Below are 16,118 nucleotides of genomic sequence, written 5' to 3' on the forward strand. Positions count from 1 at the left end.
AAATTAACCAAAAAAGAAGGAGCACTTTGTCGGGGCTTTGTTAGCGTCGCAGGAGCGTAGAGCAGCAGAGCAAGCAGTCGAAGAGTTCTCAGTTGTTTTTGAAGCTCCACCCCTGGGGCTTCTTTTATATGCTGCTCCGGGCGCCTGGATCCCTTCCGGGCGCCCTGGTGCGACGTGGCAGGTCTAATCAGCGAACTCCACGTGGCGACGACTCGGCCTGGATAAAATTCACCTCCGGGCGCCCGGATCCCTTTCGGGCGCCCGGACCTCCGGGTGCCCGGATCCCTTCCGGGCACCCGGACCTCCTATTTCCAGAAACTTCCTTTCCTGCAAAACAGAGTTAGTCCGAGGCAAATATATATTCTGCAAAACAGATTGTTAGCACAACTAAAGTAATATGATTTAACAAGAAAAGAGTATGACTTAGATTCCGTCTTTCCGAGACCGGAATCTAGTCACGATCTCGACTTAGATATCCGAAATGGATCTAAGCCGGATCGACGCCTAATGTTCCCTTCCTGGGAACGCGTCCTCGCAGTCACTCCCCTCCAGTGACTTACCTCACTTACCTGCCAGACGTCCGGTCAACCCGTCGACCCATCTGGACTTCGTGCCAGCTATCCGGTCAGCCCGTCGACCTAGCTGGGCTTCGTGCCTAAGCGTCCGGTCAGCCCGTCGACCCGCTTGGACTTCGTGCCAGCTATCTGGTCAGCCCGTCGACCTAGCTGGGCTTCGTGCCAGACATCCGGTCAGCCCGTCGACCTGTTTGGACTTATCCTGCACACTCGATCAGAGTGTTAGATCAACAATAAACCTAACTTAACCTATTTGTCATTCATCAAAACCTGGGTTAAATCGTTAGTGCTAACCGCACCAACAATAAACAATTGCTCATGACTAAGATGGAAAGGAACAAACCATTGGAATAGTCGTAGTGTAATTAAGTATTAGTTTATCTTGACTAATAAATTACACTAGTACACTCTAAGTGTATTGAGTATGACCAATTTAGGTAAGTTCTTTTTATACTGACTTGATAAAAGAACTAGACCTTAGTTATTATGGAAGTGTGTGCTCTTAATCCTAATATAATAACAAACACATATATTTAGTATTTATTTCTTTGACTTATCAATGGGTGAGATTTAGCTCGATAAATCAATAAGCCCGATAAGTTGGGAAATGATATTACTTATAGTGTGTGTTGTTGATTATAGAAGGAAACTGTGTCCTAGTAATCTAGGTTGAGAATGTCCCCAAGAGGAGCACATAAGGATTGTCATGTTAAACCCTGCAGGTGGACTTAGTTCGACATGACGATGAGGTTGAGTGGTACTACTCTTGGACTAAGAGATATTAATTAAGTGAGTTGTCAGTAACTCATTTAATTAGTGGGCATTCGACATCTTAAACATAGGGAGACTAACACACTCATAATAAGAAGGAGCCGAAGATGTAATTTGGGATTGGTGTGGTAGTTTAATAATAATTCTTTAGTGGTATAAATTATTCTTGATGAAGCTAAGTTGTGTGTTCGGGGCGAACACGGGAAGTTTAATTTCATCGGGAGACCAAAACCAATTCCTCCCCTCGGTCCCTATCGTAGCCTCTTGTATATAGAAATTTATACCCACCACATACCCACTTCTTACCCACCTTTATACCCATCCTATTGGGGTCGACCAAGCAAGCTTGCAACCGAAGCTTGGGTCGGCCAAGTAAATAGGATGAGTTGAGTTAGTGTGACCGACCCTAGCTTGAACCCAAGCTTGGTGTGGTCGGCCACATCATATTAAAAGGGATTTTATTTTTAATCTTTTCTTAATGTGGATATCATGGTTTTAAAAGAGAGTTTAAAATTTAAATCTTTCCTTTTATAACTTTCTACAAAAGATTAAGAAAATATTTGAAATCTTTCATTATTTGTAGATTGAAAGGTGGATTTTAATTTTAAGAAAAATTTCATTTTTAACCATATTCATGATTTAAAAGAGAGTTTAAAATTAAATATTTCTTTTATAAGTTTCTACAAAAGATTTGATATCTTTCCTTATTTGTAGATTGAAAGGAGATTTTAATTTTTAGAGATAACTTTCCTTTTTGAAAATTATCCACATGTTTAAAAGAAATATTTTAATTTATAAAAATTCCTTTTTATAATCCACGGGAAAAATTATTGGAGAAATTTTTTATAAATTTTCGGAAACAAATTAGGAAATTTTAATTCTTGTGTTAATTAAAACTCTCCTTGTTTTGGAGTTTAAAGTGGCCGGCTATTATAATTAAGAAAAGGATTTTAATTTTAATTAATTAAAATTTTCCTTTTCATGGCAAAAGAATTAAGGAAGTTTTTATTTAAATTTCCTTATTTGTCAAGACCAAGGATTATAAAAGAGGGGGTAGAGGTGCCCACATGACAAGAGAACTCTATTCTTTTTCTCCCTCTCTTCCTTGGTGTGGCCGGCCCTTCAAGTTCTTCCCTCTCCTTTTTCTTTCTTCTCCTTGGTGGCCAAATCTATTCAACCTTTGAAGCTTGGAAGGTGGTCGGATCTTGTTTGGAGAAGGAGGAAAAGGATGCTTTGTTTCTAGCATCCCTTGGAGCTTGGTGGTGGTGGCCGGACTTTTACTTCTCTTGGAGAATTGATGGTGGCCGAATCTAGCTTGAAGAAGAAGGAGCTTGGTGGTTCTCATCTCGGAAGATCGTTGCTCACACAACGTCCGAGATTAGAAGAGGAATACGGTAGAAGATCAAGAGGTTATTTGCTTACAAAGAAAGGTATAACTAGTAATTATTTTCCGCATCATACTAGTTTTCTTTGTATAGTTATTTTTGGAAATATCAAACACAAGAGGCATATGATTCTAGAGTTTTCAGATTTCTTTCTAATTTATGTTTTTCTTTATTTTTCGAATTTGTGATTCGATTGTTCTTTTTGGTTAAACCTAGAGTTATATAAGGAAATTAAATATTAGCTTTCCTTAAAGGGCTTTGTCTAGGCGGTGGTGGATGCTCTCATACTCAAGAAGGCCATGTGCCTCGCCATGCAGTCCTGGAAGCCAATTTTGGAAATTAATATTTAATGAAATTTATAACGTAGGTGGATTTGAATCAATAGTGTTAAGTTCCGCTTGCGATTCAAATCTAAACCATTAAGAACAGATAAGTTAAATTTGGAATCAATGATATTAAGTTTCGTCTGCGATTCCTAATTTAACTTCTAAAGAACACAATAGGTTATTTAGAAAAGGTTCAACACTTGTACAAAATTTTTGTACAGTGAAACCGGTACGATCTTCCTATGATTGACCAACAGTTTGAATGGACGAATCCGATGTGACAATCAATTGGGAGTAAGGTCAATTAATTGGGAACTCTAGATCTCAAGATAAAAAAGGCGTTTTCATAGGGGATTCAACACCTCTTTTTCATTGTCAATTCTTGAAAGATTCCGAGAGAAGTGTTGCTGTATTTTCGAGTTTACAAGAGACATTTTAAGTAACAAAAGATCAAGAAAGTAAGGTTTTTATTTGTATTGTGTATTTATATTTTGTTTTCATTGTATTATTGTATGTGAACTTGTACGAGGTTTTTTCACCTCTGGATTGTTTTTGAGGAGTGCTCTTCATAATAAAGTGTGTGCACTGTGTGAATCCTTGAATTAGTCATATCAAGGAAATGAATACCAAGTAAATATTAGTATTAGTACTATTTCAAATTTTCTGCTGCAACATATCAACAAGATGAAGCAATTTGAGTTAATTATCCCTGCTTTAGCTCCGAAAGTGTCATAACAAACATTTATGGTGTTGCATGTTGTACGGAATTTAAAAATTGATCAAGTCTATGCAACTCTGGTGTTTTTATTAAATACCTATATAAATTTTATTAAATATTAATTTTGTTAACAAAATAAATAAATCGAATAATTGAGGTGTTGAATTAAAATTGAATTGAGGTCCTACAAAATTCACCGGATAACCTTGAAGATAAGAATTATGTTAGTCGAAACCGAGGTTAACTTGTATTTGATGGTCAAATTATTACCGAACCAAATGTAATTAGGTTAAATCAGTTCAATTAATTTAAAATGAGTTAAGAATTTTTTTAAAAAAATATATATTTTCCTCCTATCTTTTCTTTTTAATTTTTCCATATACACCTACACAGAGCTCATATTGCCTTGCCTCTAAATGCCAGCTTCTCTTCTTCTTCTTCTTCTTCTTCTTCTTCTTCTTCATCTTCATCTTCATCTTCATCTTCATTTTCTTCTTATGTTTTTTTTCCTTTTTTTTTATAGGTATTTCGTTCTTTTTTTTTTTCCTTTTTTTTAGGTATTTCTCTATTTCTTTTCCAACTATAACTCTCTTTTTTTCTTCCTTTTTTCAATAATAATAACCCTCCTTCTTCCCCTTCCTTTTATTGTTTTCTAGCCAACCAACAATGATTCTATAGACTCTAGTCCTTCTTCCTCTCAAACAAGAGCCACCCGTTTTTTATCTTTTCTTATCATCAGAGTTAGCCGATCGAAACTATTAGAAAAGAGGATAAAACTTCCATTCTCTTCCTTTCACCCTTGTAATTGTTTTGTTTTTTTTTCCTTTTACAAATCAATAGTAGTTCCCACTGTTCTATTTGGGTAATCTTTTAGTTTACTTTATTTCTCGTCTTTAGCTAAATGTCAATAGTAGGAAAAATAAATAATCATAATTGTTGCCGTCCATAAATAGAAGTCCCAATTTTTATTTTATCTAGACTTTTTATCCTTTACCCGAAGTCCAACAAACAATAAGTTCAAGCCCTTTCCAACTTTAAGTTTTTGGATTCGTCCCATGAGACTCTAATGAGGGAGGAACTAAGTTAAAGGTTTATAACCTAACAAATAAATCTCAAATTAGGTAATAGTACATAATAATACATTATTTTTTGGATAATTTTACATACAGTCCCCATTGGTAAACAAATCTTTGCATGCAGTTCCCATCCATGAAATTCTTTGTTTTCACTCCCCAGTCAAACATCTTTACCTAATTGCTCATGCTATTTTTAGGTACAAAAAGTCTAAAAATCAGTATAAATCCTCTTAAATTGAGTATATTAACTTAGAATCTAGTATGTTTTCTATCAAATTGAGTACGATTCTTTTTTCACCTCAAAATATACTTGATTTTAGTTTAATGTGCTGAATTATACTCATTTTTAGACTATTTGTACCGAAAAATATGAGGATTAATTTCGATAGAAAATATACTCGATTCTAGTATAGAGTACTAGATCATAGTGTAAAGTGCTGAATTTAACATGAATTATACTTATTTTTAAACTTTTTATACCTAAAATATAAGAGGGACAATTTTGATAGAAAATATACTCGATTTTTAATATAAAGTACTGACTTTAAGAAAAATTATACTCATTTTTGATCTTTTTATACTCAATTTTGGAATTTTGTATCTAAAAAAATTTGAGAGGCAATTTAGGTATCAATATTTGCATGAGGAAGTTGAAACAAATAATACTTTGCATGCAGGGAGTGGAAACAAAGTTTTTTGGACATGGAGATTGCATGCAAAGTTAACATTGTGATTGAAGATTTTTCTCTAATTTACCGTTATTTTATTTTTTTTAATGCTAAATTTTAAAATAAAATAGGTAGATTTTACTAAATTAAATAAAAAATTATATTATGATAACTTGCATAACCTGCTACAATATTATTATTATTATTGTCCCCCGGATGGATTTAGTAACTAGCACATGAGGTGTTGCCACCAATGAGGTCTGTAGTTCGAATATCGACAAAGCTGAGGTAAATATTTCTCTTATGTGTTAGTCACTATTCCAAAGATTAGTAACTACCCTCCGTGTTGACCCTGGGATGGGTTGGCGACGAACGTATTCGTTTTTTTTTTTCCACCAATATTATTATTATTTTTGTTTATTTATGTGTTTTTACAAAAGTCCTCAAAGCATCATGCAAATTTTACCACCGTTCGATGCGAATCGCACAATCCTCCAGTTAGTTTCCCCTCTCTCTATATATACATAGGTCGAAACGCTTATAGACACTGTGGTCGGAGAAGCCGACGACGAGTGGTTCGTCCCACGCCCCTGGAACAAACAGACGCCCCTACGCCGCTTTCGCTTGCTAGGGTTCGTTCGTGCGCTTTCTCCTTCGTCCCCCCTCCCTCCCTTCAGTTTTCTTTCCTTTTGCCCTTTTCGATCCTTTGCGTCATTGCCATGTTTCTTGGTTTCTTTTACTTTCCCCTTTCTTTCAGCCCTGATGGAGGAGGAGCTCTCGGAGACGTTCGAGGCTGCAAAAAAGGCGGCGGAGCAGGTCCAGACCGGCGGGGAGTGCACGGAGGTTGAACGATGTGTCAGTGCGCTTCGGAGGCTGAAGAAGATGCCGGTGACCACGAAGGATTTGGTGGCCACTCAGGTAATGAGGTCCTTCCGAGCTGCATTTCTCGTACCGGGACTTATTTGACCGGATCGCTGTTCCTGCTGTTGTTTTCGAACCTATTTTGTTTAGAAAGTTTCGATCTTTTTATCTTTTGGAAACTCATTTGCCGCTTCTAGTTGTGGAGATTTGGTGTCTTTTTATCAGGGTGCATTTGGGTATCGACCTGATACAGAGTTTTGTGTTTGGAATGATCCGTGAGGTTATTAACTTTGCTGGTTTGTTATGGATCAGACGAGAGCTTGTTCTATTTTTATCGTCAAGATTATTGAAACTTGTTCTGTTTTTAGTAACAATAGACAAAAGCATCCCATTAAGTTTGTTCAATAGACGACAGTGGAATTATAGCATTCCAATGCCAATCCCCAACCTTGATAAATAAGTTGGAGGGTAGTAGGTAGTCTTAATTGTTTGAGTAGACTTAGAAAAGGGTAGATCCACATGTATTACTAGTAATACGTCTTAGAGTGAAATGATGACAGAGTGAGTATCAATTTGCCAAACCTCAAATAGTTGGGACTCATGGTTGTTTTTGTTGTATGCAAAAAATGAGAAAACACTTAACAAAATAGATGGTACATAAAGAAGGCAGTAATGTGAGACAAGAAGAAAAACAAAAAACTATCACTAGGAGGTTGATTTAACCAAGCTCAATTTGGTTAGCCAATCTCTTGATGCCTCTACCAAATTAGGAACTCATGCAAGAGTTTAGGCGTTTACAAGATCCATGCCTTGATGGCTCCACCGAATTAGAAACACTGCAGACAATAAATATCATCGAGAGATTTTAGTCGATTATTTAATGGCTGTATTAACACCAACAAACACCAAGCCTAGTTAAAGGTAATAGATTGGTTCCTTAATGGATTGTTTTTCTGAAAACCTAGCCAAACGTTATGCAATTGACATAGTGCAACACATATCAGGTATGCAGACATGTGCAGATGCATTTTGTGAGTTAGAAAATGCGCTTTGCCTTATTAAAGTTAGATAATTTAGGATGTCAATAGTAGATATGATTGATCTTCATCAAATTCACCTCTTTAAGTTGGGGTTTTATTATTCATGTGAGCTCCAAAACTTTAATTACCTCTAAATAAATTTAGAGAATCTTCAATTAAGGAGCTTAATATAATTGTCAAATATAAGACATTTATGTTTTTTATCATGTCAATTGTTACATGAAAGAAAAAATTGCAGCAAAAGCATGGGAAATATGTTAAAGGTTGATGGGACACTTGAAGACTTGAACTTTGTTTTTTGAGCTTGAGCAAGGGTGCACAACATACTATGGAGCTCATTGATCTACATTTGGTGGTTGCTGGGGGCATTTCTTTCACTTAGCTTATCGACATAAGCATGTTGAAGTAAGGCCTTAACTGAAGAATTTGAGGATTGAAGATCCAAATGGATGGATTTGGATAAAGTGAGCAATAGTCATTGAGTCATGGTCAGGAATTTAGTTTTAAGATGCTGGAATACATTGGGGTTGAACCTTGACTAATGAATTTAAGTTTTCGAGTTGAAACATAGGAACCAAAGTGTGTTTCATGATTTAGTAGGGGCTAGACGCATATGTGTGATACATGCAGACAGCTTAACAGCACATCGCATTGGTTTTTCTTTGTTCGACTATGAATAAATTCGAAGAACAAAGGTTGAGAATATTTTGAAAGAATGTATAAGACAACATGTGTCTTTTTTTGCCTAAGGATAAATCTTGTAATTATGAAGGTATTGTAGAATAAACAACAGCTAGGATTGAAAAAATGCACTTCTGTTATTCGTCAAGATATGCAATATTATTAGTATAAATAATGGAGCAAATTATGTAAACTTTTTCTTAATGAATTTCCTTGAAGCTATTTCCTCTTGGGTCTCAACACGCAGGTCTTAGTTTCTTTGTCCAAGCAGATAACTTCTGATGAGAACAAAGGCAAGTAGTTGTATTTCATTTACTTACGGTTTGATATGCCTCTTAGATAAATGTTGTCCTGTAACCAAAGCTAGTAGTTTTCCTCCAACTAAGCACTTACTCTTAGAAGGAACATCATTAAAATCTGTAGATAAGAAGCACATGTACACTTGTACAAAAGAATAAGCTGAATGATGAGGTGGCTTCCCTCCCTCCCAATTAAGGTAACCATCAACAAATTTTTTTGATAAAGGATCATATGCATGTACCACTGCAATTGTCTATTTTAAATTCATATTTTCTGAATGTTCTAGATCCTTGAACTTTTTGTCCATTGAATTGGAGCTTGACTATTCTCCCTTATTTATATGCAAAAATTAACGGTAGATTTTCCTCTTTACAAAGGATTGTTTTTTGATGAATTCAAGTTCATTCTTTATTTGTTTGGAGCCAAGAATGTGGGCCTCATTCTTCTACCTTGTATATATACCTACTGGATAATGGTTGGAAGTTCTGCATAATGATGGTAATAGAGTTTTATATTTCAGGTTGGCAAAAAACTTCGCCTTCTGACAAAACATTCCCATGATGAGATTCGGACTGTGGCAAATGATTTATTTCAGTTCTGGAAGAAACTAGTGGTTCAGGAGGCATCAAAAGATAATAAGAAATCTGAAGCCTCGGAGGGAAAAAATATTCCAAAGGTTGAAAAGGACACTGAGCGAGCAATGAAACTTAATGCGGACAGGATTCCAAAAGCTGCATCAACAGAGAGCAACATTGTTTCAAAATTTGAATGTGTTGAAGCTGGTAGGGTAGACTGTGACGGGGAAAAACAGAATAGCAGAATGTGCAAACAAGGATCTGGCAAATTAGAGAATACCAATTCTAGTAAATTTGGGCACACAAACACTGGAGAATCAAACAAGAGGGATGGTTTCTCCACGGATGAGAGTGCAGAATATATTTCAAAGAAACCTCGATTAGGCAGTGGCTCATTGAAGCTGTCTTCAATGGTAAAGTGTAACAATCCTGCACGTGATAAGATCCGAGAGCTTATTGCAGAAGCCTTTGCGCGAGTTTCTAAGGAAACAGCTGAGAGCAAATTAGATGAAGTGAGGAACATCCTGGATGAAGTTGATGCATCTGACCCTATTCGTGTAGCTGTGTCTATGGAATCTGCTTTATTTGAGAAGTTAGGCCTCTCAACTGGTTCTCAAAAACACAAATACAGGTCTATAATGTTCAATTTGAGGGACAACAATAACAAAGACTTCCGACGAAGAGTCCTCCTTGGTCTTGTAAAGCCACAGGACATAGTTACTTTGGCTCCAGAAGACATGGCTAGCGACGAGAGGAAACAGGTGAATAAACAGATAAAAGAGAAGGCCTTGTTTGAATGTGAAAGAGGATCAGCTCCTAAAGCAACGACTGATCAGTTCAAATGCGGGCGGTGTGGGCAAAGGAAGACCACATACTATCAATTGCAAACACGTTCCGCTGATGAACCAATGACTACTTTTGTAACTTGTGTAAACTGCAACAACCATTGGAAGTTCTGTTAATGAATCAACATCACCGTTTGCTTTGTTGCGGTAATTAGGTGATGCAGGCATCCAGAGACTGCATACTATCAATTAAACTTGTGCAGCTGTTGAGCTGATGACTAATTTCAGAACTTAATCAATTGACCTCCTGCCAATTGAAAAATCTGAACCCTTTGCTTTATATGTGATGCATAGGTGGTCAGAATTGAATATTCATTTATCAGCCACTTAGTCTTCCTAAGAGGTTTGATATGGTAGTTTGTTGATTTAATCATTTTTATTAGATGTTCAGCTGTAACATGGACGTTAGTAGTTACCATTTCTATTTGCTGCAAAGTCATCATTGCCTACATGATTTGCTTTGCAGAGTCCTTTCACTCGCCTGATTTGGTCAGATTAGTCCCAGTCATTGATCGAGCTAAAAATTTCAGTCAAATCGAACTACTCAAAAGGGCTCTTAGCATTGCATTTTGGCAACGATCGTTTCATTTGTGATCACAAATCTTCTACAGGAAGACGTCCTAATGCTCAGGGCGGTAAAGAGTTATCAAATTTATTTATTTAATTGATTAGACATATTAAATAAATATCAATAAATTTGTATTAAATTAAATGTTAAATAAATAATCAGTCCATTTACGGCCCTACTAATGCTGCCTGAATCCTTTGGTTGTCAGTCAGTGAACTAAGATATTGTCAAAATCCAAAGTTAAGATCAAAATTTTTTATTTGTTCTGATATTTTATAAATCAACAGAATATTAATAAAATTCATCTGGTCGATTAATTTCAGACGCCAAACTCGGTCAACGAATGCGGAAACGCGGAACCAGCCGCCCTCGCAATCCCCATCAATGTACTCGCATACAAATATCGTGCGTCCACGCGACGGTAACCCACCTTTTCCGTGTCATCCACGGACCCAGTAATATAAACGGATCAGATAAGCCAACAAAAAGATCTGACGGATGTCAATCTGAATTGTTGTAGGATAACGTACGGACGTCCGCACGGGCTGAGCGGTTCGGCTTTCGTCGAAGGCCAGGCAAGCTTTGCGCATATGCCAATATACGCATGGCTTAAACTGCTCCACCAGTAATTCGTTGCCACGTTGCACCGATAAGGATTCGACTGGGGGTGGGAACGATCCGGTGGGCTTCATTGTAACGCGAAATAAATATAAAAGAGCTTCGGAGATCGGCAATTGATCGCCCGCCGCGGTTTCCCGTGCTCCAATCAATCGCTCCGCCTCGCAAGGTTTGCGAATTTGCCTCTCCTCTACCCACCTCTATCGATTGGTGTCTGCTCGTTGTAATCTGGGGTTTCCTTGAGATTAGGGTTAGCTTTGGGGGTGCTTGGATTGCAATATTGTGCTTGCAGTCGCACTGCAAATCAGTTGTATGTCTTTAGATGTTTTTGTTTACCTTGTATTTTAGTTTGAATGATTGTCCTGGTACGATGCATGTGCTTGTAGCTGCGTTCGCTTGGCCTGATTCGAAAGAAAGTTTTGTTCTTTCTTGGGCATGGATGCTGTGGGAAATCTGGGTGTTTCAAGTAATTTCTATTTAGTTTGTGCCCTCTGATCTAGATCGGGTAATAGTTTTGCTCCTATGCTAAGATATGGGGATATTTTTCTTGTTAAATTCGTTTTTACGTATTTCTTGCCCTTTGTTTCGTTAATTTTATGCGTTTTATGACGATAAGCTTTTCTCCAAGTCGATTTCTTGTCAAGTATAGAACGAAAAACTTGGAATATTCATGCGTACATGAATCTTGGCTTTGAAGATGGGAAAGAAGGGGATTTGTGATGCCTTCATGCTGAAGTTGCGGTTGGGGGGGTATCTCACGCCTGCTGCAAGGGACTTCTTAGGATCTGCTTTGGATATTCCTTTGTTTTAAGCATTTACCTGAAAAGAGGCGTGCCTGATTAGCTATCTGACTACTTAGGAGAAGCTTAGGATATTAGTTCTTTTCTCTTTGTCGTGTGGGCTAAGTCATGGCAATTGCTATCGAGCGCCTTCATTTATTTTGCTGGTTTCCTCAAATATCAGCATCTCACATAAAATTTATTTTTAGATGAACTGTCAGGTCCTTTAGGTCTCTGAACCTTAGTCCTGATTACAATTTTGCAGTTTTATTGGTGATGAATTATGTTAATATTGATTCAAAGAACCTTTACTAATTTCATATGTATGAGCTACAATATGCCAGACAATCCTTTGGTAGGACTTTCTAATTCTACTGTCCTTAACACTTCAAGGAAAAAGGACTATTCATCCTACATCTATTTTTTGGAGTGTGCAATTTTATTTTTCTTCTGTATATGTTCCATCCATTGAAGTGTAATTTTCGGTCAATATGATTTCTCTGATTTTGATTGATGTGTCTTTTTCTTTTCTGTTAAACATCTCTAGGCAACTTGATCTTCATGAATTCAAGAAATACAGTGGTATCTTCCGTTTCCTCTACAGTGGGAAACAACATCAGCTCTGGGCTTCTTCTTTGCTCACTGCCAGGATTTCTGGGATTTCCTATTATTTATGTGGATTTCCAGTTATTGAAGGCCATTGTTAGGACTCCTTCTTCATCAGTTGTCTTGGAGACCTGTGGAGTTTGCCTGATTTAGTGGAAGGGAAACCAAAATCAACTACAGCAGTTTTGAAATCAGTCTAGCAATTTAAAAAATGGTCTCCTCTGAGGTAGGTTGTGTCGCCAAGGTCAATGTTCACAAGAACTTAAAGATGCAGATACTTCTTCCAGCAGTCTCTCCTGATGTTGTGGCCTCCGAAAACTTGGAATTTGATTTTTCTGATGTGTTCGGTCCTGTCCCAGTTCATGCCTCTGTTAACTTACATGTTGTCATCCCTGATAATACTGCATCAGTTTCAAGTGAGACAGTTTATGATGACCCAATGGTTATTCACAAACGATCACATTCATTAGTGGGCCCTTCAACTCCAGTTAGCCAATCATTGCAGCTTAGCAAGCTCACAATACACGAGAGTGATAGCTCCTTGGATCTTTTGGAGTGTGCAACTGGGGAGGCTGATGACCAGGATTCATCAATCTGCATCAGAGACAAGCACGAACCCATATCTGAGAAATGCGAGGGCATTGGACTTGATGATTTTGAGGTTTTGAAGCTTGTCGGGAAAGGGGCATTTGGGAAAGTGTTTCAGGTGAGAAAGAAAGGCACTTTTGAAATCTATGCAATGAAAGTAATGCGGAAGGACAGAATTGTGGAAAACAATCATGCTGAGTACATGAAAGCCGAGAGAGATATACTAACAAAAGTTGATCATCCTTTTGTAGTACAACTTAGGTATTCATTCCAGGTGCGATATCTTTGTCAACTCTTTACTTATTTTGGTCTGTATACCGATAACATCTAGGATATAATATTGAACACTGCTCAATTTTGGTATTTGAATGAGTCTTGGATCGTGCCATTATATAGATTTGTGGTAGGGTAAGTCTAGGAAATTTTAACTAGTAGTTTTCCTCCTTTTTCTTTTTTTTCAAGAGTTATTTTGGTGAAATTATCAGTTATACTTATTTGACAATAATTATTGTACAATAACATGTTACCGTCTTGGTAACTCTTATAAATTGAGTGCTTTGTTTATTTTTCATCATCAAGCAATTAAAAAGTGAGATTTCTTAGCCTCAATCTGAATAAAGATGCCTTGCTATGCACCTGGTAGTATCCAAGTGTAGTATTTTTAAAATATCTTTAAGCTAAAGATACTGCAAATACACTCTTCAGTCAACATGACAAAATCTCAATTACTACCACTATCTTCTTGCCTCTTCAAGATGCTAAATTAATGTTCTCTTACTAAAACATTATAAAATGTGTTAATAACTTGGAACCTATCACACCTTTAGATTGAACTTGATCAGTGACACACAACTTAAAAACAATGCGTCACAAAGCCCAATTATTTGGGGATGATAACATTATAAATTAGATCACTAGTAATATCCATTCTTGTAAATCATTTCTTATTATGTTAAGCAGTTTTTTGATTGATGTCTTGTGGGGGATTCAACTTGTCTAACTATATAATCTCTTTGTTCTCTCAAGTCTCATCTACATTTTCCTCTCCTTTTTATCACTATTGAAGATACACTTAATTGCTTCCTATGTTCTTTTTCTAGTTTTTTTTCCAATACTGTGTGCATATCCATTTTAGTATGTCATTATCACTAAAGAAATTGCTTGTGTATTGTTTCCTAACTACTCAACAATGATATAAAAAATATTATTTGTTATTCACTTTAATTAATTGACAGTCAATTTATCAGTGAGTTTTTTTTAAGAAAAATAAAATATTTATTGGTTTTGTCAAAGCAGCTTTATGTCCACTCAATTCCAAGTATGGATGAAACGCTACAATGTTGTTCTTTATGATGAAATATGTGCTATCACAGACTTTTGAACATTTTCATCTTGTCTTCCTTTGATCTTTGCAGACAAAGTACCGGTTATACCTTGTGCTAGATTTTGTAAATGGAGGGCATCTATTCTTTCAGCTCTATAATCACGGCTTGTTCAGGTGATCATATGTTCTTAATCTATTCTCTGTATACAAGATTCAAATGCGCCTTATTATGTCAATTTACTTTTAACTACTTTATCAGAGAGGATCTTGCTCGCATATATGCTGCTGAAATAATATCTGCTGTTACCCATCTTCATGCAAATGGTGTAATGCACAGGGACCTCAAACCTGAGAACATCCTTTTGGATGCGGATGGCCATGTGAGGATCTGTTTACCCCTTTTTGTCGACCACTTATCTCGATTGTTTCCAGGAATGACTTCAATTTTGTAATGCTTCCTCAGGCCATGATAACTGACTTTGGTTTGGCAAAAGAGTTTGATGAAAATACTCGATCAAACTCTCTCTGTGGGACACTGGAGTATATGGCACCTGAGATTGTGCTTGGAAAAGGCCATAATAAAGCTGCTGACTGGTGGAGTGTTGGGATTTTATTGTTTGAGATGCTTACTGGGAAGGTTCGTGATTTTCTCCATTCACTGATCTTGCAAAATTGTTGCTAAAAGTTACCTTATGCTGATTTTGCTGTTTAAATTGATTTTGTTAGAATCTTTCTAGCTTGCACAAATTCTAATAGAAACTGTGTATGGCTTAAAGTATCTACTTCAACATTTTTGGAGCTATAAATCACATAACTTTTGTCTTAGATGTACAAAAATTGGCAAATATGTATAGTATTGCTTATTAATTGATCTTTAGCCTAAGCCTACTTGTAAACCTATCTATACATTTATTATCCTATCTTCCTCTATCTATCTAATATGACCAATTGCATATGCAGCCGCCCTTTATCAGTAACAACAGAGAGAAAATGCAGCAGAAGATAATGAAGGAGAAAATTAAGCTGCCAGCTTACTTGTCCAGTGAAGCTCATTCCTTGCTCAAAGGGGTAAGTTTGCAGCATTGCTTTCTAGATTAAACTTGGAATCCTTGTTGATCTCACATTCCATCCTGTGGAAAGTTCATAAGGTGTTCTCTTTCTCCTTTCAGTTGCTCCAGAAGGAAGCAGGCAAGCGGCTCGGAAGTGGCCCTAGTGGCAGCAATGAGATAAAGAACCACAAGTGGTTTAAGTCAATTAATTGGAGGAAGCTGGAGCGTCGTGAGATCCAGCCTAGCTTCCGCCCTAATGTTGCCGGAAAGGCTTGCATTGCAAATTTTGACAAGGAGTGGACAAACATGCCGGTGTTAGATTCGCCAGTTGCCAGCCCAGTGACCGGACAGAATGAATTTCCAGGGTTCACGTACGTGAGGCCTGCTCCTTTCCTTCAGAAGCCTAGTCCTCTGAGCTGAAACACTAGTATCGAGCTGGAATGCTTGGGTATTGCAGTTTGTATTACAACATCTGGTTTGTTTTATTTTCGTTATCAGCCTTTTCTTCTGTGTTTATGTTTGTCTCTGTCCGGTTTTGATTTGCTTGAAAATTGTCTGTAAAGTTGCTCTAAAAACTGTTGTGAGCTGTCTTTACTCTAGCGTCTTTAAACTGTCATGGCTGCATACACTGCAAGATGTCACGTTTTCCTCTTTAAAACTAATTTCATCGAAGCTATCATTTCTTCATTCAAATAGTAATAAAAGCCAAGATCTCTGCAAGGTCACTTGCTCTTACTTTTTTCTTCTCCACATGAAAAGACTTGA

The 16,118-nt window shown here is 37.0% G+C and overlaps 2 protein-coding genes across 5 annotated transcripts; both read left to right on the top strand.

Moving 5' to 3' along the window:
- Window positions 1-6,061: 6,061 nt before the first annotated feature.
- On the top strand, window positions 6,062-10,075 carry LOC122018825 (transcription elongation factor TFIIS-like). 2 transcript variants are annotated; one of them, XM_042576264.1, is made up of 4 exons: window positions 6,301-6,437; window positions 8,349-8,394; window positions 8,525-8,597; window positions 8,922-10,075. In XM_042576264.1, exons 3-4 carry the CDS (start codon window positions 8,565-8,567, stop codon window positions 9,936-9,938), a joined length of 1,050 nt encoding a protein of 349 aa, XP_042432198.1. In that variant the 5' UTR covers window positions 6,301-6,437; window positions 8,349-8,394; window positions 8,525-8,564; the 3' UTR covers window positions 9,939-10,075. The 2 variants fall into 2 exon arrangements, with proteins under 2 accessions (XP_042432191.1, XP_042432198.1); XM_042576257.1 differs by lacking the exons at window positions 8,349-8,394; window positions 8,525-8,597 and adding an exon at window positions 6,062-6,151 and having other exon boundaries at window positions 6,277-6,437.
- A 950-nt stretch (window positions 10,076-11,025) lies between these two features.
- On the top strand, window positions 11,026-16,025 carry LOC122018837 (serine/threonine-protein kinase AtPK2/AtPK19-like). 3 transcript variants are annotated; one of them, XM_042576273.1, is made up of 7 exons: window positions 11,026-11,176; window positions 12,334-13,254; window positions 14,396-14,478; window positions 14,564-14,684; window positions 14,768-14,941; window positions 15,265-15,372; window positions 15,474-16,025. In XM_042576273.1, the coding sequence occupies exons 2-7, from the start codon at window positions 12,604-12,606 to the stop codon at window positions 15,771-15,773; spliced, it is 1,437 nt and encodes a 478-aa protein (XP_042432207.1). In that variant the 5' UTR covers window positions 11,026-11,176; window positions 12,334-12,603; the 3' UTR covers window positions 15,774-16,025. The 3 variants fall into 3 exon arrangements, with proteins under 3 accessions (XP_042432207.1, XP_042432215.1, XP_042432223.1); XM_042576281.1 differs by lacking the exon at window positions 11,026-11,176 and adding an exon at window positions 11,239-11,317; XM_042576289.1 differs by lacking the exon at window positions 11,026-11,176 and adding an exon at window positions 11,388-11,512.
- Window positions 16,026-16,118: the final 93 nt, after the last annotated feature.

This window comes from Zingiber officinale, chromosome 1A (genome assembly GCF_018446385.1).
Source record: "Zingiber officinale cultivar Zhangliang chromosome 1A, Zo_v1.1, whole genome shotgun sequence".
NCBI classification, from domain to species: Eukaryota; Viridiplantae; Streptophyta; class Magnoliopsida; order Zingiberales; family Zingiberaceae; genus Zingiber; species Zingiber officinale.

Coding starts and splice junctions, on each gene's coding strand:
- LOC122018825 (XM_042576257.1), top strand. CDS start 6,282: ATGGAGGAGGAGCTCTCGGAGACGTTCGAGGCTGCAAAAAAGGCGGCG. Junction 6,438..8,921: donor AGGATTTGGTGGCCACTCAG/GTAATGAGGTCC, acceptor TTTATATTTCAG/GTTGGCAAAAAACTTCGCCT.
- LOC122018837 (XM_042576273.1), top strand. CDS start 12,604: ATGGTCTCCTCTGAGGTAGGTTGTGTCGCCAAGGTCAATGTTCACAAG. Junction 13,255..14,395: donor AACTTAGGTATTCATTCCAG/GTGCGATATCTT, acceptor TGATCTTTGCAG/ACAAAGTACCGGTTATACCT. Junction 14,479..14,563: donor TATAATCACGGCTTGTTCAG/GTGATCATATGT, acceptor CTACTTTATCAG/AGAGGATCTTGCTCGCATAT.